The following is a 27496-nucleotide window of genomic DNA, read 5'->3' as shown; positions in this document are numbered from 1 at the left end:
GACCCTGGGATCAAGACCTGAGCTGAAGGCAGTGGCTTAACCAACTCAGCCACCCAGGCGTTCCAATACTGTATCTTATTTTAAATTCTATATCTATTTGTGTATATCTCATCCCCCAATTCCCCTTAATGAGAAAAAGACCCTATGTGCTCATTCATGTACCCACATATTCTTTTAATGCTTTTGGAGGCTTAAACCAGGCAATAGGGTTAAATATCCGAAAAACTAATGTACTTACAACCAGCAATGTGTCCTACACGTAGAAGAGGCTTACAGTGTAAGGAGAAAACTGATCAGAAAACACAGGATTACAAAACATTGTGTTATGATGAGGGTAAGCATCGAGGCAAAGGCCCTAACCCAGTCTCTTTAGGACTGGAGCAAGTCAGGAAAGGTTTCCTGAGCAGAGGTAAAAAGGTGGAATCCCAAAGACCAGAGGAAAATGAAGAGCTAGTGGGAATAATAACAGAGAATTAAGCTGGGCTTTATATGCATACAATCTCCTCTATGTTTAGTTAAGAGAGTTACTTAAGATGTTTTAGAGGCAAGAAAAGCAGGAATGGGAGCATCTAAGGTGAGTCTTGAAGGTCAAATTGGAACTGAACATTCTGCTTCTCTAGTTAACATTGACTGCTTCTTAACATATATAGACCAGATCTAGTAATTTCCCTTCCTTAACAACCCTTCATTAAGCTCCTCAAGTACTATTATGGAGAAATTCCATAATAGGTATTAAAAAATACAAAGGACTGGGGCACCTGACTGACTCAGTCAGTGGAGCATGCGATCTTGATCCTGGGGATGTGGTTCAAGCCATGTGCTGGGTATTGCGATTACTCAAAAATGAATTCTTAAAAAAAATCTTTTAAAAAGTATAAAGGACTGAACCATGTGCTGCATGGTCTAATATCATTTATGTAAAAAAGACAAAATAATAAAAACACATAGTTATTTACACCACTGAAAAAGATACTCCCCAAACTAATGTTTGTGGATAGAGGAACTAGCTGGGGGGAGGTGGGTAGAAAACAGGGTGGAAGTGAAACTTTTCACTACATGCTCTGTAATACTTTTTGGGTTTTGAACCAGATGAATACATTAAATACTCAAAAAACTTAAATATTCACCTCACCCAATAAACCTTTCCTATCTTCCCCACCACCACAGTTTTCAGCATGGCATTCAAGGCTCAATCTTACCGTTTTAGTAGTCTCATGTCTGTTCATAATCTTCCATACACACCATGATCTAAACACTCTGCTTTCCTTACTTTTTAAAGCAAGATTTGTTTGAAGCAGTCATGTGTGCCTAAAATAGGGGCTTCCAAAAATTTTTGACAAGCCACAGCAAGAAGTACATTTTATGTCACAATCTATTGTACGTAAAAAAAAAATTTATGTAACTGAAACAAAATCTTCATGAGACTACACTTATCATTATTACGTGCGAAGTTCTCCAATTATTTTCTATTTTGCCTTTTAAAAAAATGTTAGTCATTAGGGTGCCTGATGGCTCAGTTGGTTTAGCGTTTGCCTTTGGCTTGGGTCATGATTCCAGGGTCCTGAGATAGAGCCCCACATCCCGCTCTCTGCTCATTGGGGAGCCTAATTCTCCCTCCCTCTCTGTAGCTCCCCCTGCTTGTGTGCTCTGTCAAATAAATAAAATCTCTTTAAAAATAACAAAAAAATGCTGGTCAAAAACTACTAATTTCATGAACCTACTAGAATATAATAAGAACCTCAGGGTCAGGCCTAAGTGATCTCTATATTCCCATGGCATCTACCCAGCTTTGCACACAGAAAGCAGTAACTGACTCAACAAGGACTGTTACTAAGTAAGTACTCTGTATCCTGTTAGATGCTAGGACAGAAACAAGAATAGGAAGGTGTTAAATCACTACTTAAAGTTTGGGATAAGCTCTATTTTATTCCAGATCTCTAAAATGCACTATTAGTATCAATTATTTTGTATCTCACTTCACATGCAACTATTTGTATCAAACAGACTCTACATAGTTTCATAAGTCTCTTAAATAAAACTTTCTTTTAACTCAAACTTCCAATCATTACTGGTAAAATACGTTGCCTTGAACCCTTCTTAAAGGTAATCAGATATACAATAGAAACATTCTAGCAAGTTTCTAACCTTTATTCCTCTAAATCCCAGCCCCTATCTGCCAAAATCCATAAATGTCACATCAAAAACATGTCTGAAAAAAGAAAAACATGTTTGTCTGATACAAACAAAACCATACACTCCAAAGAAATGTAAACATGTAGCAAACGAAATGTAAAACTATAGTTCCTGAAATTTGATGCTTTGGGGAATACAGGATTTAAGAAACAGCAAAGGCACAAAAGATTGCATCTGGGACAAGGGAACGGAAATGAGGGTGAGCAATATGGCTAGAATAAAAAATGAAGAGGATTAAAATAAGAATTAAAAAACACAAAGACTACAAACATAATTAAACATGGTAAGGCAGGAAATCTAGAAACTTTTCTGACTTAACAATAATAGACACCCAGAAAGATATTAAATTCTCATCAGGGTCCTGAACTCTGGTCACTGGCCTAATGGGTTGGGTCTTATTTTTCAAACTATATGTTTAAAGAAAGGAAAGCATACCATAAAGTTTCAAGAAATGATACAGCAATAAACTCTAAATTATCTTTTTACATTTAGTAAAAATGGCTGAAATAAGATACTTGAAATATATCAGAAACTAAGAACCTGCAGCAGGGAAGCTATACAAGAAATCTAATTTTTCTTTTCTTTTTTTTTTTTTTTGAAGATTTTGTTTATTTGATAGAAGACACAGTGAGAGGGAACACAAGCAGGAAGAGTGGGAGAGGGAGAAGCAGGCCTCCTGCTAAGCAGGGAGGCCGATGCGGGGCTCAATACCAGGACCCTGGGATCACAGGACCCTGGGATCATGGACTGGAGCCGAAGTTAGATGCTTAACGACTGAGCCACCCCAGGCGCCCCTCTAATTTTTCTTTTTACATCTAGTAACAGGGTTTAAGTTAGCTGAAAATTACCAAGGACTAAGAATTTGTAGTTGCACGCTTTAAATTGCAGGAATAATATTAAGTACTAACTCAACAGAGAGAAGCACTACAAAATGTGATAGACTAATCTTAAAAAAAAATCAAGATTGACAACAATTAAGCAACCTTACATATAACACAATTAGCTACTCATCAATACAGAATACAAAAGAGGCGCCTAGGTGGCTCAGTTGGTTGAGTGTCTGCCTTTGGCTCTGGTTGTGGTCCTGGGGTCCTGGGATCCATCCCCACGTGGAGCCCCGCATTGGGCTCTCTGCTCAGCGGGGAGTCCACTTCTCCCTCTGCCTCTCCCCACTGGCTTGTGTTATCACTTACTCTTTCTCTCAAGTAAACAAAAAACCTTTAAAAAGTATATAGAATACAAAAGCTACTCATCGCTTCTAAGAATCTAACTGGTCTTCTGTAACCTCTGTTTAAACCACCAGATTAAAAAAAAATAAAAAATAAACTACCAGATTTTACAATGGGTAATAACCTACACTGAGATAGACACACTCCTTGCTTCCAGTCTTATGGTCATCTACTTGATAAATGAGGTATTAGTAGAAAAGTTCATTATTTAAGATTTATTTCACAAAAAGCTAACAAACAAGAGTTCCCATTTATAATAAATAAAATTATTTCCATTAGAATTGAAATATGGACTAGGCTTGCCTTCAAAGAAAACAGCTAGACATTTATACTAAGAATAAATGTTATACTTTCATATATAAACAACCAGCCAGCTCCAAAAAAAGGTAGCCGATTTAAAAACACTACACAGCTACTTATATAAAGGCTGAGAACAGGAGGAAAATAATCCAATAGCCAAAATTCCAACTATTATAAGATACCACATGTAAAAAACAAGACATATTCTTAAGAAGTAAAGGATATTGTTCCTAGAGAGTTCCTCTGTTTTTCTATTATTTTTTTCAATTTGGCTAATGGTGTCTACTGACACATATTTGGAATGTAATCTATTTATCGGCCAGCTGTTCTGGCCCAGTGTGGATTTAGAATTTTAAAACATGTGTGGCTTTAGAGCTGTATAATAAAGTACAATCTTAAAATAAAGGCATCTTTTAAAAAGGCTCATTTATTATTATCATGATGATGATAATAAGTAGCAGACACTGTAATAAGTACTTTTTGCAGCATTTTGTTTACAACTCAACAATCCCGCTACATAGGTAATGTTGGTCTTCCCATTTTACAAATGAGGAAAACAAGGCTTAGAGAAGTAACTTGCCCAAAGTTATCGTGAGTGGCAGATCTCTAAACTAAGGCAGGTCAACTCAAAAGTCAGTGCAGTTAACTATACTACCTGTAGTCAATCAAAAACAAGCAAACAAACCAAAAAAAAAGCCTGCAAATCAAAACATTAATCACTGCCTCATATTTTAGGATTTCAAGGTTGTCTAGGAAAGGTAATTTTTTAAACTCAAGTACAATTCTCATTTAAAATCACTTTTAACGGGGCACCTGGGTGGCTCAATCATTAAGCGTCTGCCATCAGCTCAGGTCCTGATCCCAGGGTCCCGGATGGAACCCTGTGCTGGGCTCCCTGCTCTGCGGGGAATCTGCTTCTCCCTCTCCAAGTCCCCCTGCTTGCGTTCCCTCTCTCGATGTCTCCCTCTGTGTCAAATAAATAAAATCTTCAAAAAAGACCATTTTTAAAAATAAAAATCACTGAAAAAATGTCTTTCACTTTTCTTGCAAATGCACTCAGAACATGTTCTCTTCTATAAATTAAAAACTTAGGGAGGCAGTACAAGCAAACTGCACTAGGGACTTCTATGCTTAGGATTTAAAACATAACGGTTTTGCATGCACAGAAAAAAGTTCTTCATAGACATATGCCAAATAAGCATTTACTTCAGAGACAAGGGAGGATGGGGGAATGAGGGGTTTGGTGAACTTTTCGTTGGTATACTACATACTTCTATAGTTTCAATTTTAGGAGACTTAGGAGAATACTTTTTTTTTTTTTGGCCATTTCCCTCCCTCACCTACCCCCTCTTTAGGAGAGTACTTTTCATTTACATCTCAACCAGTCAAAATTAAACAAGCACCTGAAACCCAGATGGTATGAAAAAATTTTACTCCCTTATCTTTTTATCCTTTTTTGAACCTGAACTTCCAAAATAAACTTTCTGAGAATAATCCAAAGGAGCATTTATAAAGATTAAGGTCAAAAACAACAAAAGAGCTAGAAACAAATGCTTTTGAATTTATTACAGCAGAAACAGTAAAGTATTGTGAAAAGTGCAGAGAGCAGAAAGTTAGAACGCTGATTTTAGGCTAAAGAAACGCAACTGAACAATAGCAGGTAATAATTCTGAAGCAGAAGAAAATGAAAAACAAAAAAATGTAAGCTATGAACTCTTGAAACATAAAAGAATTGAAGAGAATCAATTTAGCAGAAAAATATTTTTGAACCCAAAAGCTCTAGGAAAATATTCAAGGTAAAGTAAATAGGGTTCAATAACAATCACAATCAATATGCTATAAACAGGGGGCACCTGGGTGGCTCAGTGGGTTAAAGCCTCTACCTTCAGCTTAGGTCATGATCCCACGGTTCTGGGATTGAGCCCCGCATTGGGCTCTCTGCTCAGCAGAGAGCTTTCCTAAGCTCCTCCTGCTTCCTAAAGAAGTGATACTTTAAAACAATATGCTATAAACATAAAACATAAAATAACATTATTGAAACTAAGGTTGCTATATACCACCATACCCAAATAAACACCATATATACACACACGTGAAGGAAAAAATTACCTTCTTTGAGGACAGTTTTTTCCCTAAAGTGAAACGGTCTGCCTCTAACACTGCTCTACAGAGGTACTCAAAGTGCTACAGTGTATCACTGAAGCAGCACAGGAGGGGAAGTGCACTGGCTTGAAACCTGGGCATCTCAATGGGAGTCTGGGCACATTATTTAACTTCCCTGACACTCAGTTTCCTGATCAATAGAGGAATAATGGGCGCCTGGGTGGCTCAGTGGGTTAAGCCGCTGCCTTCGGCTCAGGTCATGATCTCAGGGTCCTGGGATCGAGCCCCGCATCGGGCTCTCTGCTCAGCAGGGAGCCTGCTTCCCTTCCTCTCTCTCTGCCTGCCTCTCTGCCTACTTGTGATCTCTGTCTGTCAAATAAATAAATAAAATCTTTAAAAAAAATAGAGGAATAATAACTGCTACCGTGTCTAATTCACAAACAGTTCCTATAATGCTTAAAAGATAATAAAAGATAAACCTGATTTGTAGAGGACCACCTGCACTATACGAAGAAACACCACGGGACTACATGATCTCTTAAGGCCTTTCCAACTCTAATTCCGTAATTCGACTTTTATTACTGTACAGCCCAGGAGCCACATATGCAATATACCAACACAGCCAACTAAGGTGGGCTTCTCCTTAATAGCTTAGTACAGCTAACACCTGACACACTGTGTTACAGCGGTAATATTGTATGACATTATTAACTATGTGCTGGGCATCGTTCTGAGTGTTTCGCATGCACTGACTCGTTCAGTTCTCACAGCAACAGAAACTGGTGATCTTAATTGACTTATTACAAGTGCAAAAGCCACACTGTGACTTATGAAAGAGCTTCACTAGTGATAACATCATCTTATATTTCTATAACATGGTGCCTCAAGGGGTTTCTCACATCTTAATTTGATTCTTAGAAGCAACCCCGTGAGGTAGGTAGGACAAGGACTCTTTTCCCTGTTTTACAGAGGAGGAAAATGAAGCTGAGGGAGGTCTAGTTTCTTGCTCAAGATCAGAAGGGTAATAGCCACCAAAAGAAGATCCCAAATCTGTCTTCGGACTCCTAATCCAGGTTGGGTTTGCCCATTACCATACCACCTCTGCAACTGAAATGAATAGATAAAAACGACAAATTCTGATCAATCAAACCAACTTAATTTCTTAGAAGGTACTTATCAATAAGAAAAACACAAACATAGTGCCTGGGTGGCACAGCCAGTTAAGCTTCTGACTCTTCGTTTTGGCTCAGGGTCATGATCTTGGGGACAACCCCGAGTCCTCACGACCCCACTCAGCACAGAGTCTGCTTGAGATTCATTCTCCCTCTGCCCTCCCCCTGGTTCAATTGCATATACCCTCGCTCTCTAAAATAAATCAATCTTTTTTTTAAAAAAAGCACAAACTATTGGTACTCTGAATTTTTTTATATATATAAACTGCTTGTGCTACAATGGAAAGTAACTTCTTGAAGTGGTTGTGTCAAAAATACAGTAGGACAGGGCCCTCAGTTAAGCGTCTGCCTTTGACTCAGGTGAAGATCTCAGGGTCCTGGGATCAAGCCCTGCACTGGACTCCCTGTTCAGCAGGGAATCTGTTTCTCCCTCTCCCTCTGGTTCTCCCCGCACCCCTGCTGGTTCATGTGCTCTCTAATAAAATCTTTAAAAAAATACAGTAGGCAAAATATCATGGTAGTAAGCAGTCTAAATCAGTAATTGTTCTTAATAGTACATTTAAACTAAACAGTTCAAGTATAGACCCATTTGTTAAGCAAAAAAACAAACCTGAACCTCACTAGATTACAATCTGATGCCAGTTTTTGGCGAAGGACTGTCTTGTAGCCCAGAAAATAAAACAAACATAAAGAGCAAGAAAAAGAAACGGCAAAGGGCTACTAATAAGGAGGAGGGAGGATAAAGTATACAGAGAATATCTGCATTTCTTGAGGTCTTTCCTATAGGCGAGTAACCCCACTTAGCAAGAAGTAACCTAACAGAATGACATGTCACCAGAAATTATCTTTGGGATCCGGGCTGTAGGACTCCATTACAGGTAAAACCTTGATTATACCAAGGTACTCCTCACTGTAAATCCTAATCTTCTCATAAGGGTCTAAGATAAACCCAATATATACCAATATGACTGTACTCATAGTTTGTCAGAATGTCAGTATGTCAGAATATGTAGTCTGATTATAAAAGAGTACGTAAATTCATCAAGAAATTTTCATTAGAAGAAAACTGTAAGTCTATATAAAGACTCATTTCAAAGTAAAATCCATATACATACCACCTCAATTTACTCTGGCCAAATCCGGTATCCACGTTCATACATACCTGATAGAGTTCTTCTAAATTGTACTTAATTGAAGTACTATTCTGGATAGCTTCCACTGCTTCTTTCAGTTTCTGCCATGTTTCATCCGTGTAGTTCTCTGGTAATTTGGGCTTATCTAGACAATATGTACAAGGTTGATATCAGAATATGTAGCATACAGTAAGGAAAGGATCCATTAAGGTAAAATAATAGTATTACTGCTTTTTAAGAGTAAACTGTGATTTTTATAATTATTACATCTAAATATTAAAGTAGCTACTGTATTTAGGCTTAGCATAAAGAATAAAATTTGAAATGCCACAATACTGTTTATGTCATTTTGACTCACCTATTAGAATGAAAGGCGAGGGTTTGTTTTTTTTTTTGCAACTGACTGTATTGCTTCAAAAAATAAAAATTCAAGAATCGCAGATAAAAAATAACAATCTTGATCTTATTCCATCACATGTAAAACCTAAGTCAGCCAACATGAATTGTGCACCTGAGATTTAAAACACTGAATGTCTACTATGCACAAGGCACTTTACAAACATCTTAATCTCCCTAACAATGCTCTAAGGAAGGTATTATTTATCCCTATCTTGCAACCAAGAAAACTAAGAAGACTCATTTAGTAAGGCTTGCCCAAGGTCAACAGCTAATGGCAAAACTAGGATTCTAATCCAAGTCTGCTTGACCCTCACATTTATGCACCATCCACAAATGGAGAGAAACATCTTCACTCAGGTTTTAATTTAAACTACATCTACGAGGAGAGTGAAATTTAAAAAAATTATAACATCCAAATGACTCCAGAACCTATGTAGCATTTTCAGAATGGAAAGGACTCTCTTAACCCAGGCTTCAAACTTCATTGACCAGCAACGAGTATTTTTTTTTAATTAGAACATCCTAATACCTTAACGATATGTTTTTAGTTTAAGAGGGAAAGAAATAACCCAAACAAAATCTCAGAGACCAGTATGCAAATGAAATTAGGATCATAGCTCATCTCTTTAAAAATTCTTGGCTATTAAATCGATACACTTTGAGTGGAATAGTGAACACGCTAGTCAATTACAATACACATTTACTTCAGAAAGGTCTAATTAAATCAGAAAGATTACAACACTTAAGAACCTGGGGATGGGAGAAGAGTGATAGGAAAAAAAGAGAAGGTTAAAAACAAACACTATAATCCTCTGCTTTCAACAAAATAAAGCATGTTCCTGATTTCCACACTAATGCTGAAAACACAAGCATTGAGAATCTAATTTTCTCAAAACTAATATTTAGCCACAAGGCACTTATCTGGTAAATATTACTTCAGTTCATTCATTTACTTCTCCATTTAATAAACATCATCTATTACCTACCAGTTAAGGATGCTGAAAAACTAAGTCAGAAAAATAGAAACAGTCAACAGAAAAAAGTAATTCAGCTCACTTACATTTTAAAAACTGTTGATTTTCTATGCATCAATACATTCATAATACTCTAAATCACGTACCTCAAACATAAAATGAACGAATTTTCCTAAAAATTGCAGGTCAGTACTTTAAAACCCATTTTAGTGAAAAAAAAAAATAGATGTAGTAATTGTTCCTATCTTTAGACTAGTGTACACAGAGTTACTACTTCTGTGTACACAGTATTTTTCACTTCCAAACCTTACCTTTGAAAAGAAATGCAGAGATCATAAATGTTTTTCTCCAAATACTGCTTATACAATGAGTTTCAAGAATATAGTAGCCAACATTATCAATCTAACTATAAATCATCATTGAGCATGAAAAGATCACCATCGCTACCTGCATTTCTAGGGACTAGAGAATGTGGCCTACCGAAGCATAAAAATAAAAATCCCATCAGTGCCTGGGCTCACTATGCACCTGAAATAAATAAACCTCTTTAGAATACAAATTTCTCACCTGTATAATCCAGATCAATCATATTGATTGTCAATGTTATAATAACAGATCAGATATAAGCTGAGCCAGATATCAAAATATTGCACAGAAACATTCGGTGTATGCTTCAGCACAAGAATACTAACCACCCCCGGAAAATGAACCCTCCACCCAAAAAAGGACCTCCCTCCACCTCATTGATTATGCATAAAACATTAGGCCACCTCTATACTGTTTAATATATTAACATAAATAGAGCACGTGACCGCTCAAGTGTCAAATCCTTAGTAGGTGATTATGGATTTTGGCCTTGGTTACCTTTAAAGTTCTTGATCACTAACTTCTTAGCAGAGCCAGGCTTGCTGTTAGCAAAGCTAGAAGTGGTGGCAGAAGATTTGGCTAGGCCGTTTGCGTGATGCACCGAAGCCACAGAAGAGATTAATATACTCTTATTTTTAAGTTGCTGCTGCTGAGATGTTGCAGCAGTTGGTGAAGATGAGGAGGAAGAAGAGGAGGATTCCTCAGCCATCTTCGCATCAAACCCTACAAACTCCAGGGTGTCTTCAAAACGCAGCTTCTTCTGTATCGGTACGTGGCTGGAAGCAGCCACTGAAACCCCCAGGCAGAAGGACGAGGTTGAAGGGGATGCCGAATCCCTGGGTTGTAAAGGAGGAGTGGAGGAAGAGGAAGAGGCGGAATCAAAGTCTTCTCTCTCGTTACTACTGTTACTGCCGCTACTGCTGCTGCTGTTTAACTTTCTCTTCTTGGCAGAGGTGGGCGGAGTGGTGCTGGTATTACCATCAGTGGCAGATCTGACCTCCTGAGCAGCAGCAGCAGCTGAGGGATTGGGGGAAGAAAAACCTGTTGGAAACATGAAAATAGCGGGGTCAACAGGCAGAGGAGCATCAAAAACCTACGTTTATATGCCTGCGTGCGTGTAGGAGAGAAGGTGGCAATGCTAGAGGGGGAAGGGAAGAAAGAGAGGAGAAACACAGAGGACGAGAAGGAAAGTGAAGGGGGGGCTACACCGGGGGAATGGGAGGGTTTGGGAAGGCGGATAGGCTGACACCAGGAGTGAGCAGAACGAGGGGGGAGAGCGAATGAGGAGGCAGACAGGTAAACGGCTGTGCCGTCCCCCTCCCCTGCTTTTCGGTCTCTCTCCCCCCTCTCTGCAGGAGCGACTCAGAGAGTCTGTGAGGCTGCAGCTCCTCCTCCTTTTCTCCCTCTCTCTGGGAGGGGAGATGCCGTGGTTGGGGGGAGGGGGAAGGGGGAGGGGGAGAGAACCAGGGCTTGTTATTGTCAATAGCACAAGAGGCTAAAGATGGCGCCACTTCCGGTCACGCGGCGGCGAAGGAGGGGCAGCGTCGGTCCTCCGAAGTGGGGGGTGGAGAGAAACACTGCGGGCGCCCGGGGGGCGGGGGAGCTGACTCCTGGGAAGGCGGCGGGAAAGCGGCGACTAAGGCGCCCAAGACACTCGTGCTCCTTCCTCGCTCTCGCTGTCCTTCCCCCTCCCTCTTCCGCTCCCCTTCCCGGGCAGCACTGTCCTCCCCTGGCCCGCCGGTAACTCCCACCCCCTCCTTAACGGTCCCGCGGGGAGCTTCGCGCTGCAGCGCCCTTACCGGAAGTGACTGGGCAGACACTTTTCATAGCGCCCAGATCCCGAAGCCCCCAGGTCCGCAGGACTTGAGTGGGGGGGGGGGGGAGGGAGGAAAGGGGGGGGAGAAGTGGAAAGGGAGGAGGGGGCGGGCTTTCGAGACACCTCCCGAGCTCCTGATTGGGGCTTTCTGAAGGCGAGGCGGGTCGGGTCGGGGGAAGGTGGCGGGAGAAGCAGCGGGAAGAAGCCTGAAGGGGAGGGAAGGTGGTGACGGCGAGGGGCGGGGTGAGCTAGCTGGGAAAAAAGAGGAGGAGAAAGAGAGGAAGGGAGGGAGTAAAAAGTTAGGGAACCGAGAATGGAAACTTTGAAAGAGATAAAGGAATAAGGAGGGGTTGTAAGGCAAGGGGAGTAACCCGAAATGGAGGAAAACATAATCATGGCATTATGCCTGGTGCTAAGCAGAAATGTCATGTTAAAATAGAAAAGAAAAAGAAAAAGATCTTAAGATACAAAGAAAATGAGTTTTTGCTTTGATTGAGCTATAAATTATGTCAAAGACACCCCTGATCCAATATGAATAGGGCCTGAGTTTTGATACCTTTCTCAGTAATGTAGCTGCAAATCTTTTTACCTTCCTAACAGGAGCATTTTCTAAGATGGCTGGCCAGAGTTACGGGTGCATTCTAAGGCCCAAGAAACAGGAAGGTAACTAACACCTCCCCCAACACACACACACACACACACACCCACTTCCCAGTACCAAGCCCAATCCTGATCTCCGTCATCAATCCAGCAATTTACAGGGTAAACATAGCCACTTTTACCAAATCTCAGTTCATACTGGAAGAACACATTTTAGGAGAATGACATTGGCAAAAATCAATGTTTTCTACCAATGTATTACACAAGCTCAAATTTCAAAATGGATAACTCATAAGAACAAACCTCTAAATTTGGTTAAGTTAGCAACAAGAAACCTTGTAAATTTCCTGCCTAAATTTAACCCGAGGGCATGGGGGGGGGCAGCACAATGTCAAATAAAACTAGATCTGCCAACCTGTTGATCATTCTAACTGCAGAAACATTAAACAGGCATATACTGAGTTTATGCCACACACTTATACCCAGGTCCCTGCCATTGAGAAGCCAGTAAGGGAAGACAGTTTCAAAACTAATTTCTGTAACAGTTCTGTAACAGATGTACAAAGTGCTCTGGAAACAGATGAATCAAAAGATTTGGAGGAATTATGGAATAGTCAGTTTCACAGAGGAATTGTTTATGCTGGGTCCCAAAGTGGGAATTGCCAAAAAGACAAGAGGGGAGAATGTGAAAGGCATTCTGGGCAGTGGAAATGGGCAAAGCAGGGAGTTGTGAAATGGTCTGGCCTGTTCATGGAAACACTGAAAGTGTAGCGAAGCTAGAAAGTAAGATGTCCAGTTGGAAGTAAGGAAAATGAAGCTCAAGAGTGCCTGGGTAGGGGCCAGAGCAGGTTGCCCAAAATGTAACATAATAGCATACTGGTTATTTTGATTCGAAGCTACTTAGGAAGCAACTGGTGCAAGGACAGGAAGACCCCCTGCTGTCCCAATGAAATAAAGAAACAAATTCCCCATAAGAAAAATATCCTCCCTGTACTATGATATTTAAAAAAATCCTTATCACCAGAAACAGAGACTTTAATGCTGAGAAAGCCGCAGAAATATTTTTCTAATTTACCTCAGTCTAAATTTTGCTTAGAATTCCCTACTAATTAAAGCTCCCAAACACCCGTTTTCTTTATCCTGTCAATTCCTCACAAATTTGTTGTCTCATTGTCTAAAATGTATAGAAACTGCCTGTGTTAGTCATTTCTTGAGGTCTCAATTTTATTATTAGGCCTCTGTGCCCACGTAATAAAACTTTGGTTTTCCCCTCCTATTAATCTATCTCATGTAAATTTAATTCTTAATCCAGATGGAAGACCTTGAAGGGTAGAGGAAGAATGTTTCCTTCCCTCCTCTGGCACACAAAGCCAAAAATCTGGTCTACCCTGTACCGTAGGGTAGATAGCGAGGAAAGGAGGGACCAGGCTGGGCTAGTAAAGGCAGGGGAGTAACAGGATGGTGGGTGGTGTAAAAGCAGTTTCTATTGTACAGTTTGTGATAGACGCATCAGAACTCTTAAGAATAAATCCATTTTCTAGCTGTTTATACAAGCCCACTTTTTATTCATTTAAAGTTTTAGGTCTTCAAAAGTCCTTGGTTAAAATGCAAATCCTCGTAGAGGCACCTGGGTGGCTCAGTGGGTTGAGCCTCTGCCTTCAGCTCAAGTCCTGATCTCAGGGCCCTGGTATTATGACCTCAGGACCCTGGGATTATGACCTCAGGACCCTGGGATTGAGCCCCAAGTGGGGCTCTCTGCTCAGCGGGGAGCCTGCTCCCCTTTCCCAGTCTGCCCTCTCTGCCTGCTTCTGATCTCTGTCTGTCAAATAAATAAATAAAATCTTTAAAAAAAATACAAATTCTGGGGCGCCTGGGTGGCTCAGTGGGTTAAGCCGCTGCCTTCGGCTCAGGTCATGATCTCAGGGTCCTGGGATCGAGCCCCGCATCGGGCTCTCTGCTCAGCAGGGAGCCTGCTTCCTCCTCTCTCTCTGCCTGCTTGTGCTCTCTCTCTGTCAAATAAATAAATAAATAAATAAATAAATAAATAAATACAAATTCTCCTAGAAAGAGGTACCACCTTGAGCCACTACCAGCTTTGTGCTGTTTGGTGACAATTGGCTGAGAGCAAGGCTCTGATGGACTTAAGCCCTAGGGCCACAGAGAACTGTGTTAGACACTGAAAAAGGGGGAAGATGGACTACTATGTGTTTTGAATATACCATTTTGTTCTTGCTGCCTAAAATGAGACTGTCACTCTTATCCTAAAACATTAAATCCTCCTTTGTCGTGTCTCATATTTCACACGATGCTGAATAACTGTAAATGCAGAGTAGATACTTATCGAATTGAGTATCTCTTTGAACGAGACTAAAAATAATGCCATGTCTTTACAGGGGAGGATTAACTGGCTAATTTTCCAGATTTAATGAACAGGGTTGTTCTAATTTGTATAGTTATACTCCTTGGAAGAGTGTATGGCTGGGCCTGCTGATAATGGCTCAAATTGATACTTTTTCTAGAAGGATTGGCAATTTAACCAAAGACTTCTCAAGACTAAAAAAAATGAGGCCTGTTCTAATTCATGTAATGATATTTCTTAAAGGATATATAAAAGTACTAGATATTTTTAAAATTACAAATATTACTATAGCTGAAAGGGAATGGACAGAAAACTGCTTTTGCCATTCAAAGATAAACTTTCATACTAACATAAAGTATAGTTGAGAGTTAATATTCAACTACATTCTAATAATAATAATATCTCCCAATCCAACATGATTATCTAAGGCCTTCAGTCTTCCAAGTTATATGTTGTCTCTAAAAGCACAGATCCTTGGCTCTTAAGTGCTAGCTCACTTTGAATAACCTGGTAGTCTAACTTACTATTTAAGTTCTCCATGAAATATCCTTAAATGAGTTTTGTGGAAAAAATATTTTTCTTTTTTTATCTTGGCGACTAATAGTAATCTTCTTTTGATATCCTAACAACCTTATTTTATTTTGTGCCAGGTCACAAAATATTTAGCATGTCTCACATATTTAGCACATCTTAATATGGATATGTAATTTTCATAATGATTTTTTAAATTTAACATTTAGATTTTGTGGCACAAACCAACTTAGATATGACTATATGATGTGTGAGGGCCAGACCTTTGTGCCTTCTTGGACCCTTGGACCAATTTAAAAAGAAGTAAAACCTTCCATGTTTCTTTGTAAAACATCTTGTAAATCAAGAATAAAATAATTGGGCTAATTAAAACAGAAGCATATATATTCTATACACCTAAACATTTGTCAACCAACGTCAAACAAATTCTCAACATTAAAATACATTTCTCAAGGTTGAACTCACTGAAACCACAATAATCAAGACATGCTATGTAGGACACCATACAATTATGGCCATTATCAGACTAAACCAGATTGGGCACTTAACACATATTCCATATATAGAAACTTTCATCTTGTGAGTTCGACTCATACCTTAGAAACATTAATTAAACTTTACAGTGCTGCCAGATGAAGTATAGTTATTATTGGTATTCTTTTAATCAAGCAAATAAAATATGTAGCTATTTATAAAGGTAAATATACACATACAGGAAGAAATACAAAGACAGGACTAATTTTTCTTATGTCCATTCCCCTATTTCAGCAGTCATGTCTCTAAAAAAGAATTTGACCTGTTTCCTTCTTTTGATCACGGGGATTCCCCGAGGTGCTTGATTCTGAGTCTTCAGACATCTCGGAGCAGGGGCTTGTCAATGGACACAGAAGCCTTGCTATCCACAGATGGGATTTTCCTTAGAAATAGGAGACACTGCTTGCTTAGAATACTAAAAATGTTTCTCCAGCAAGCATTGTTTAGGGATGTGTCTAGAAAACACAGCTGGTGGGTGAAAGGTAGTCCATGCTCCCTATCTGTCTTTCTGAAGGACCATCTCTGAAGCAGGGAAAGACAGAAAAGGCAAAGCAAGCTGCGGTGAGGGAGCCAGTGTGACGTCATAATGAGGGCTTTGTGATGCTATCAACAGCAGGGGTGGCTAGGGGTGGCTAGGGGATGACTGAGGTCAGAGCTTAAGCAAAGATGACCCAGCTACACAAGGTGAATTCACCTTTTGCCCATCGTAGAGTTTAAAGCAAGGAACTTGATAACAAATGCTAAACCCATGGTGCGCAGTACAATGTAAATAAATAACACAGATGTAATATTTTTAACAAAATCATTTATCTTCTACATAAAATATCAACTGACAACTTACTGACTTGGGTACATCAAACATTTGAAGACTTAGCCCCTTAGTTCAGAGACTTTAGCTATAGTCATAACTGGGAACCATCTGGAAAGCAGATTTAAGGACTAACAGTTAGGGCCAGGCAGTTTTCCTTGGAGGTTTGGGGTGGAAGACTAGATCAGCCACAGATTACTTTCTTTGGTGCTGCCTAGCACTTGCTTATTGTGGAGTAGTTGGGCCTATTTTTAACCTTCCCTTCACTTTATCAATGACTCTCACAGTCCCTCCCACCGTGCTTTAAGATTTGATCTTCCAATGGCACTTTGCTTTTCTTTTTCGCAAGAGCAAGGCCATTTTAGGCTTAAATCAGTGGTTCCCAGCTCCTCTGAGTAAGGGCCTCAACTATCACTTTCTTTTTTTAAAAGATTTTATTTATTTATTAGACAGAGATACAGTGAGAGAGGGAACACAAGTAAGGGGAGTGTGAGAGGGAGAAGCAGGCTTCCCGCCAAGAAGGGAGCCCGATGTGGGGCTCCATCCCAGGACCCTGGGATCACGATGGGACTGAAGGCAGACACTTAACAGCTGAGCCACCCAGGCGCCCCTCGATTATCATTATTTCTAAGAAGTTCCCAGGGTGAACTACATACCTCCAAGACTGAGACCCTAGCCGTAGGTGAACTAAGATCCGTCATGATTTGAATGAGGCTGATAAGCCCACGTACCCTTTAATGCCAGAAATTTCACAATTATTTATTCATTCCTTTTGATAAAAATAGTCTCCTCCTCCCAGACTCCTTTTTTTTTTTTTTTGAAATACAAATGAGTCAGGGAGGCTCAGTTCCTGACCCTTTAAGGTGAATGCTCCTTGAACAAAGGATAATACAAAAGTCCTAAGTGCCCGGAGGTAAACAGAACTTGGACTAGGCCTTACGATGGGGGTTGTGAGGGGTAAAGTTACCATCAAGGGAGGTAAGATTTCTGGGAGTACATTTTGCTGACCTCACAGTATTGCCTGGGGCCAATCCTGCTTTGTGATGACTGCATATTTAAGATCTAGTCAAGTTTATCTCAGCTGCCAAAAGCTTATTCAAAGAAATTTAAATATTTTTATAAGCAAAACAAAGACCAGACATTGGGGATGTAGATTTGATGCTATCTATAAATGCCCAACTCTTATTTATTCACCATATGGATGTTTCTATTGCCAAGTGCTCTGTTTTTCCTGATTCCATTAAATGTCCTTTATTCCCACCAATAGCATTATTTTTCTTGCCAATTCATTTGGTCATTCAACAAAAATGTATTGAGCAACTACTCTGGGCAAGGCATGGTGCTAGATGTCATAAGGGAATACAGAACTAATACAAAATTCCATTTGTGGTTGATTTTACAGTTTTTCAAAGCACTTTCACACACAATCTTATTTTATCCTCATAACCACAGTGAGATAGGTCAGGTGCCATCCCTATTTTACAGATGAGAAACAGGCTCAGGGAAGGAGGTTCAAATGACTTGCCAAAGACAAAAAGCACGCAGACTTAAACCAAACCCACTTCTTCTCTAAATCCAAATATGGCACTCCCCATAATTTCCAGTTTAGTAAGAAGACATGCCATAAAATTGTCTCAAGTAATAGTCAAGTTAGGAAAAGACATTCAGAGCCCCACTCACCAGGAGAGAAAAAAAAAAGGAGGAATAAAAAATTACTCCTTGGGACGCCTGGGTGGCTCAGTTGGTTGGACGACTGCTTTCGGCTCAGGTCATGATCCCGGAGTCCAGGGATCGAGTCCCGCATCGGGCTCCCAGCTCCACGGGAGTCTGCTTCTCCCTCTGACCTTCTCCTCGTTCATGCTCTCTCTCACTGCCTCTCTCTCAAATAAATAAATAAAATATTTAAAAAAAAAATTACTCCTTTACTGAGATGACCCAAATCATAGTGCCCAATAGGAGACCAAGATTGGATTCAGTTCAGGCAGGACCCAGCATCAAGCAATGCACATTCAAGGAGACAGTAGCAATTTGCTCTAGAGAATCAGAATCAGTCCATTCTTTGGCTGGACGCTCAGCCAATGGCTGATCTTCACCAGAGGTAGAAACCAGCTCCCTCTATTAGCCAAATCCCGACAAACACTGAACAAGCCTTGCCTGAGGACCCGTTATGACCCACTCATTGAGTATACAAAGACAACCCTTGCCCTCAAACAGTTCTCAATTGGCCTAGTGGGTGAGGCAGAAAATTAGAGGACAGACTGATAAAAGCTGCTACAGGAACACAGAAACACCTGCACAGCCTAGGAAGGTGGGGTGGGGTAGGGTAGAGAAAAAGTGGGGGTGGGGAGTTATAAAATTGCTTCCAGAGAAAATAATAGCTTCCAGAGAAAGTAATTCAATTTAAATCTGGAGGGTAAGTGGGAATTAACCAGGCAAGAAGAGTGGGAGGGGGCAGGGGGTACAAAGAAGGAAAACAGGGTGCGGGTTTAAATCCTGAAGGTGAGGGGTGCCTCGGTGGCTCAGTGGGTTAAAGCCTCTGCCTTCGGCTCAGGTCATGATCCCAGGGTCCTGGGATCGAGTCCCACATCGGGCTCTCTGCTCAGCAGGGAGCCTGCTTCCTCCTCTCTCTCTGCCTGCCTCTCTGCCTACTTGAGATCTCTGTCAAATAAATAAACAAAATCTTAAAAAAAAAAGTTAAAAAAAATAAATAAATCCTGAAGGTGAGAAAGACCAAGACATATGCAGGATCTGCAAGGAAACTAGTTCTCAGGGAATAGTTTGTCTTAACTGAAACCCATGGAGTGTTAAGGAGGGAAATCAAGGCAGCATCCCAGTCTCAAACTGGTATAATAATGCTTAGGCCTCTTAGTACCAGGCCTTCCTCCTATCCCATACTTGCCGTTGGAGCTGTGGCTACTGATGATAATTCTTGCTTTGAGCCACACTGGTTCAGGAGTTGGAGGTTGGGGGGAGAGTGTGCATGGGGACAGATAAGCATGGGAAATAGGGTAATGAGAAAGAAATGAGATGCACATGTGACCACAATACTGGACAATGCTACCAGAATTCAGATGAACTAGAGCAGAATTTGAGAAAGGACAGTCAGTGGAATGAACCCAGCCAGCTGCCTATTTGATAAAGAAAGTTTTACTGGAGGGGCTTCTGGGTGGCATAGTCTGTTTGGCGTCTGACTCTTGGTTTCAGCTCAGATCTGATCTCAGGGTCAAGAGACTAATCCCCGCATCGGGCTCTATGCTCAGTATGGAGTCTGCTTAAGTTTCTCTCCCTCTCCCTCTGCCCTTCACCACTTCACCCTTTCTCTCTCTCACTCACTGAAATAATGAAATATTTTTTTAAATTAAGTTTTATTGGAATACTGCCATACTCATTCATCTACATACTTTTTGTGGCTGCTTTTGTGCTAAAACAACAGAGTTCGGTAGTTGGGACAGACCATAGGGCCAGCAAGAGCCTAAAATATTTCCTGTCCAGTCCTTTACAGAAAAAAGAAATGCTGACCTTTGCCCTCGAATATACTAAGTGCTAATAATAGATATATGGAGACTGTATAGTGGTGGCACAACACACTAAGGATTTTCTGTTCCTAGCCTGTATCACCTTTGATACAGACCTCAGAAAACAGTAAGAGAGTATTCTTTGATAGAATGACTAAATAAATTGGGGTATAGTCACACAATGAAATACTACACAACATTGAAAAATTAATTACAGGGGCACCTGGGTGGCTCAGTGGGTTGAAGCCTCTGCCTTCAGCTAGGGTCATGATCCCAGGGAACTGGGATTGAGCCCCGCATCGGGCTCTCTGCTAGGCGGGGAGCCTGCTTCCCTTCCTCTCTTTCTGCCTCTCTCTCTGCCTACTTGTGATCTCTCTGTCAAATAAATAAAATCTTTAAAAAAATTAATTACAGCTATGTGCATAAATCACAAAAATAATTACATGAAAAAAGCAATAATTACAGAATATATGCAGTTGATAACTTTTTGTAAAGCTCCAAAATAAGGGGTAGAAAATATGGTAAAACTGTAAGTTTTACCATATTTGGTAATTTGGTACCATATTTGGTAAAATATGGTAAAATTATATTTTACCATATAAAAATATGGTGAAACCTTAAAATATAGAAGGGAAAAAATAAACACAAAATCCAGGATAGGGGATTGCTCTGGGGTAAGCAAGGGGGAGAATTTAGGTAGATTCAAAAGCATTGGTAATATTTCTAGTTATAAGGTTGACGGTGGGTTCATGGGTGTTTGTTTTCTTATTATGCTCCATAAATTACATGTTACATATGTTCTTCTGTATGTATTAAAATTATATAATAACATTTTTTATTTTTATTATTATTTTTTTAAGTAGGCTCCACATGGGGCTTGAACTCATGACTGTGAGATCGAGATCTGGGCTGAGATCAAGAGTCAGACATCTGACCGACTGAGACCCAGGTGCCCCATAATAAGTTTGTTTAAAGTGTAGGCACCAGAATGCCTGTCTGGCGTAATCCGTAGAGCATGCGACTCTGTGAGTTCAAGCCTCATGTTGGGCAGAGAGATTTTTTTTTTTTAAGATTTTTAAAATTTATTTGGGAGAGAGAACAGGAGAGGGGTAGAGGGAGAGAATCTTCAAGCACACTTCCTGCTGAGCATGGAGCCTGACATGGGGCTGGATGTCACTGCCCATGAGAACATGACCTGAGTCGAAAGCAAGAGTCAGACGATTAACTGATTGAGCCACCCAGATGCCCCTAGGCATAGAGAAATCCTTTTAAAGAAAAAAGGGGGAAAAGGAAGGGGTTTTTTGTTTGTTTGTTTGTTTGTTTGTTTTTTAAAGATTTTCTTTCTTTATTTGACAGACAGAGATCACAAGTAGGCAGAGAGGCAGGCAGAGAGAGGAGGAAGCAGGCTCCCTGCTGAGCAGAGAGCTTGATGCCGGGCTCGATCCCAGGACCCTGAGATCATGACCTGAGTCGAAGGCAGAGGCTTTAATCCACTGAGCCACCCAGGTGTCCCAAAAAGGCAGTTTAAAAATAAAAATAATAATAAAGTATAAAGACCAAGCGGTGACTCGTTGAACGCTAGAGCATAGCAGTTTGGAGAAAGAATAGCTGGCAGAGATGGCACATGACAACTGGGATTGATTTTTGGAATATTTAGGCATTTCTCATGGATTCCATTGGGAACCTGGTGGAATCCCCATGCAACCTGGTGAAAGAACAGACTTTCCATGGTCCGCAAGATGGGGACTTAAAGAGTTATTGTAATTGTTTATTAATTATACGGATCCGAACTTAGTTTGTAGTATCGGGATGGCAAGATCTGGAAACCTATGGGTTGCTTGGAAAAGGGAACAGTGTGTACAAACGTATGGATCTATGAGAAATCATGGCCCATTTAAGCAAATGCAGGTATTACCACACTGTGACACTGATGTGCAGTAGGCTTTGATGGAGGGATGGTGAGAGATGAAGACAAAGAGGCAGGCAGAGTTCAGATCATACATTACATGCCATGCTCCAGAGTTTGGATTTGATCCAGTAGGTCATGGGTAACCACTGAAGGGCTTCAAGCAGGGAAGGGAATAATATGATCAGCTGTACATTTAGAGATGTCCAGGTCTCAGGGTGCCTGGGTAGCTCAGATGGTTAAGCATCTGCCTTTGGCTCAGGTCATGATCCCCAGGTCCTGGGATCAAGCCCCACCCTGGGCTGCCAGCTCAGTGGTGAGTCTGCTTCTCCCTCTCCCTCTGCCTCTTTCCCTCTTTGTGAGATGTCCGGGTCTCAAGAACCTTTAACCACAAAATAAGGTGATACCTCCCCTTTCTGTTCCCCAACTAAACCCATTCCCTAAAGCTAACTTCAGTTAATAGTTTGCTAATTAAAGTCTTTATCTTAGGGTGCCTGGGTGGCTCAGTCGTTAAGGGTCTGCCTTTGGCTCAGGTCATGATCCCAGCGTCCTGGGATCAAGCCCTGTATTGAGCTGGGTGTCGAGCCCTGCGTCGAGCCCCGAGTCAAGCACCAAGTCAGGCTCCCTGCTCATCGGGAAGCCTGCTTCTCCCTCTACCATTCGCCCTGCTTGTGTTTTCTCTCTCTCTGTCAAATAAGTAAATAAAAATCTTTTTAAAATAAAATCTTTTTCTTTTAAAAAATATTTTATTTATCTATTTAAGAGAGAGAGAGCCCAAGCAGGTGTAGGGGCAAAGGGAGAGGAAGAAACAGACTCTGCTGAGCAGGGAGCCCAACGTGGGGCTCAATCCCAGGACCCTGGGATCATGACCTGAGTTGAAGGCAGACATTTAACTGAGCCACCTAGGTGCCCCTAAAGTCTTTTTTGATACATTTAGCAACATACTGCTTTAAAAAAATAGATCATACTTATATGAATTGTTCTGTGACTTTATTTTGTTTACTATTATATCATGGACATCTTTCCTTGTCAGTATACATAAATCTGCCTTACCACTCTTAAGGGCAGCATAGTATACTATATATGAATACACATACTCCTATCACTTACAAAAATCTAGGTTTTTTGTTTCTTTTCTCCCTTACTGGATTGACTTAATTTCCTTTTTACCTTTTTTTCAACTATTAGTAGTTGCAAACTTCTACACACTAAATTCTATTATTGGTTATCTTTCAGTTTTGTTAACTTATACAAATCACTTACAAACACGTTCCTGTAAAAAAGATATATAGAAGGGGCGCCTGGGTGGCTGAGTGGATTAAAGCCTCTGCCTTCAGCTCAGGTCGTGATCCCGGGGTCCTGGGATCGAGCCCCGCATCGGGCTCTCTGCTCAGCGGTGAACCTGCTTCCCCCCTCTCACTCTGCCTGCCTCTCTGCCTATTTGTGATCTCTCTCTGTCAAATAAATAATTTTTTAAAAAGATATATAGAAGAATATACAATAAAAAGTCCCTTCATTGTTAGGTTTGGTGCATAGCATTCCTCAGCATTTGTGTACATATATTTGTGTATATATACAAATAGGGAGCTTTGGTATTTTTTAATGGTATCATTACTGTACATTTGGCTCTACAATTTGCTTTTTAAACTTAATATACTTTGGAGATCTTTCCATGACAGTACATAGAAATCTCACTCTCTTTAAGGGCTGCAAACAATTTCATAGTAAAGACATACCATTCTTATTTAACCACTCTCTTATTTTTGGATATTTGGTTATTTCCAGTTTTTTTCCACTACAAATACACAGCAACGAACATCCTGTAATATAAATCTTTATGCACGTGGAAAAGTATTTCTGAGGATATATTTGAAGTAGAACCAAGGGAAATTTTGATAGATTGCCATCTTACTTTTCAGAAATGTAGTACATACACTCTCACCTTCAGAATGACTGCTGATTGCCCACACCATCAGCAACACTAAATATTATCAAACTTCCAGGTTTTTTGCCAAAATAAACATGAATTCATTCTCACTGTAAAACAACCATGACAAAGCAGAAATGCTCTCTTTACCACCATCCTCTCTCCAGAAATTTATTTCCACCTTGCTATTAATTTTTCATATGAATGGTTTCATTGTGCTTTTCTTTTTTTTTTTTTTTTTTTTTAAGTTGGGCTCCACGTGGAGCACAAGGTAGGGCAGTAACTCAGGAGCTTGAGATCAAGACTTGAGCTGAGATCAAGAGTCAGAGGCTTAACTGACTGAGCCACCCAGGTGTCCCAATTCTTTTTTTTTTTTATTAAGTAAGCTCTATGCCCAAAGTGGGACTGGAACTCACTACCTGAGATCAAGAGCTTAGTGCTCTACAGACTGAACTAGCCAGGCACTCCTTCCTAGATGTATTCTTAACAATTATTTGTATTTAACTCTGTATTTCACTTTTACTAGTTCATTTACTCACCATTATCTTCTGAGATGGCTGCATCTTCATTCGCATTCCCCGATTCTGAGGACTGTGACATAGTCTGTCTGTGAAAGGCTACATTAAAAAACAGAATTCATGTTTACAGCAGTCCACTCCCATATCTGATCAGTTTTCTCGGTTCATTGACTCTGGCTTCTCAATCAATTGCATCCTATTTGTTTCATAACTTCAAGAAAATCCTACAATTTTGGCCAGCTACTCACACCCTTACCTATTATCCCTTATGGTTACAGCTCTAATATTTAGTTTTCTTTTTTTTTAAAAAGATTTTTTTTTAATTTATTTGACAGATCACAAGTAGGCAGAGAGGGGCAGGCAGAGAGAGACAGGAGGAAGCAGGCTCCCTGCTGAGCAGAGAGCCCGATGCGGGACTCGATCCCAGGACCCTGAGATCATGACCTGAGCCGAAGGCAAAGGCTTTAACCACTGAGCCACCCAGGCGCCCCTAGTTTTCTAATTTCATTTAGTGCTAACTTAGGGGGAAAAAAGCACAATTATTCAGGCTAACATCTTAAACTGGAAATCCGCCATGCCCTCTTAAATTACTATGGCTGGTGCCCCCCCCATTCACTGCCCACCCCCGTCCCACCCACGAGCGGCTTCAAGGCCAACGGACTCCCATCAGGGTGTCCTCCTGCTATTTCGGAGAGTCTCATTAATCTCACTGCAATTCGAACCAGGTCTCTATCTTCTATATTGGCCTCTTTATCGGGCTACAGAGCCACGGTTGTTGGGGTCCCCGCCCCATCATGGTCACCACCTGGCTGAGAATTTTCTCTCAGCGGGTAACCATGGTTCTAAGATACTTTTCCTTATCTTCTCCATATCGCCGGTGAGTAAAGGCTGTTAACTTCTGTGGCAACATACCTCCTTTAAATGTTGGGGAATAACGAAAAGAAGTACAGCATAATAAAATTGCCAAAGGCGAGCCTTGGCTTCGGGTCTCTTGGCTCGAAGACAGGATATCAAGCCAGTAAACTCCTAAAGGATACCCTCTCTGCTTTCCACCATCTCTGAGGGGCTGTTTAACTCACCGTCCCAGGACCAAGAGGATTTGCTGTGGTTACCGCCGTTCCATCTATTATGATTGGAACCCGCCAGCTTGGAATATGTAGGACAATTGGCCACCAGCAGCCGTTAGTCAAGCTAGCAACTGGTGGGCTTTCTGGCTACGTTCTGCCCACCCAACCTGGAGTTCCGGTGTGTTTAACGGTTTTCAAGGAGGCTCATCCTTGATTGACAGCGGATCTGACCAATCCCTTCAGGGAAAACCCCTCACGTAACAGGGGCCTAGTTGGCGCCAAAAGCAAAACCAGAAAACTCGCTATGTGTCTGTCTGGTAACTGATGCGTTTGTCAACGGATTGAGCCACCCAGGCTGCCCGCTGATATTGATACGTTTCTTAAAGTCCCTAAAAATACCACTCAGGGAACATCAGCAGGTTGTTCTGTGCAAAACCTACAGTGACTGAAATCCTGACTCTCCGCTGTGTCGTCTCTGACACCACCTCAGGTGTGGGGTGGGGGGAGGGGGCGTCAAGCTCCTCAGGTGGTCTCCCCTGAGGCGCGAGGGGTGGGGCAAGTGGGTAAGGATGGGAGCCTCATTACAAACCCGCAAGGGTGGACGCCTAGACTCCCCACTCTGCTCATTGCTGACGTGGGTGAGGGTGAAGCCATAGGTTTTTTTCCGTGGCATTTAGCTAAAGGAGATCTATCTAAAATTTTCTGTCTTGCCGGGTCACACCTTTCCTGGTCCTTTGTCTAGAAAAACCAAGGCCAGCCAGCCTCAGCCAGCCTCGGGCTCTTGATTTTGGGGTTGTGGGTTGGAGCCCCAGATTGGGTGTGGAGATTACTTAAAAACGAAGTTTAGGGGTGTCTGGGTGGCTCAGTGGGTTAGGGCCTCTGCCTTTGGCTCCGGTCACGATCCCAGAGTCCTGGGATCGAGCCCCACGTCGGGCTCTCTCCTCTGCGGGGAGCCTGCTTCCTCCTCTCTCTCTGCCTGCCTCTCTGCCTACTTGCGATCTCTGTCTGTCCAATAAATAAATAAATAAATAAATAAATAAATAAATCTTCTTTAAAAATCTTAAAAAAATGAAGTTTAAAAAAGAAGAAAAGAAAAAAACAGAATTTTGTGGGGGCTTTATTTGTCTCTGCTGGTTGTTGTTTCACATATATCTTTTTCTACTCTTGTGAATGGAATAGGTTTTTTTCCTATCTCTATTTCTGTTATTGTTAAAATAAAGCTATTGGAATATAATAATAGAATGCTAATTATAAAATCTAGGTGGTGTGTATATTGGTATTCAAATTCTTTAAACTTTTCTGTACATTTGAAAATTTTTATAATAAATGATGGAAAATAAAACAAGAGGGAGTTGTTTTATAATACTTCAAAAAAAAAAAGAAAAAAACAAAAGCTATGGGATTCGGTATATTTACCTTACATACCACTTATATTAGTTAGGATTCTTGTTTGCAAGTGACAGAAACCCAAGTTGAATAAGCTTGAGGAAAATGGAGTTTATTGGCTTCTGTAACTGGGAAGGACAGGACAGATCTCAGTCACACCAGGATCCAGAGACTCAAATGGCCAGATTCTCAGTCATCTCTCCATCTCTCTTCTCTGCCTCTCTCTTCTGTGTATTGCCTCATTCTCTAAGACTCTTTCATGTTGTAGAGACATGGAAACCAACTGCTTTGGGGTCACATCCTTACAATTTAATATCCAAAGAAAAGAGAAAACTAGTTCTTTACCTCTGATTTGGATTATGACAAGGAAGGTATTATATCTCTGGCCTAGGACACATGCCTACCCCGTTGGAGCTGCCACTGTGTCTAGCACACTTTGATATTATGATTAACTCATCCTGGGTTAGGTACACAGCCAAGTGTGTGGAGGGTGAATGGGGCAAGGTACTATCATTACCTGTCCCACCAGGACTATACTGAAAGGACAGTGAAGGAGGAAGAGCTCTCTAAAGGAAGAGGAGTGCTATTACTAGAATCAGGGAAGAAAGAATGCTGGGCAAACCAAAACAGCAGATGTCCACTCTACAGACTTCTTAGTTT

At 40.9% G+C, this 27496-nt stretch overlaps 1 protein-coding gene across 5 annotated transcripts in view; it reads right to left on the bottom strand.

Annotated features, from left to right (window-relative positions):
* The window catches only part of CUL4B (cullin 4B), a 50692-nt gene extending 25097 nt beyond the window's left edge, over positions 1-25595 (bottom strand). For 2 of the 5 annotated variants that reach the window (XM_047714723.1, XM_047714726.1), the window contains exons 1-4: positions 25463-25595; positions 24405-24482; positions 10368-10910; positions 8160-8275 (exon numbers count right to left, since the gene is read on the bottom strand). In XM_047714723.1, the coding sequence (XP_047570679.1) occupies positions 8160-8275; positions 10368-10910; positions 24405-24465 (720 nt within the window). In that variant the 5' untranslated portion in view covers positions 24466-24482; positions 25463-25595. Of the gene's footprint in view, positions 1-8159; positions 8276-10367; positions 10911-11668; positions 11794-15971; positions 16237-24404; positions 24483-25462 lie in introns of those variants that run through there. The other 3 variants (XM_047714727.1, XM_047714728.1, XM_047714725.1) reach the window with 2 other exon arrangements.
* Positions 25596-27496: the final 1901 nt, after the last annotated feature.

The sequence above is a fragment of the Lutra lutra genome, chromosome X (genome assembly GCF_902655055.1).
Source record: "Lutra lutra chromosome X, mLutLut1.2, whole genome shotgun sequence".
NCBI classification, from domain to species: Eukaryota; Metazoa; Chordata; class Mammalia; order Carnivora; family Mustelidae; genus Lutra; species Lutra lutra.
This window is presented reverse-complemented; position numbering and strand designations above follow the sequence as displayed.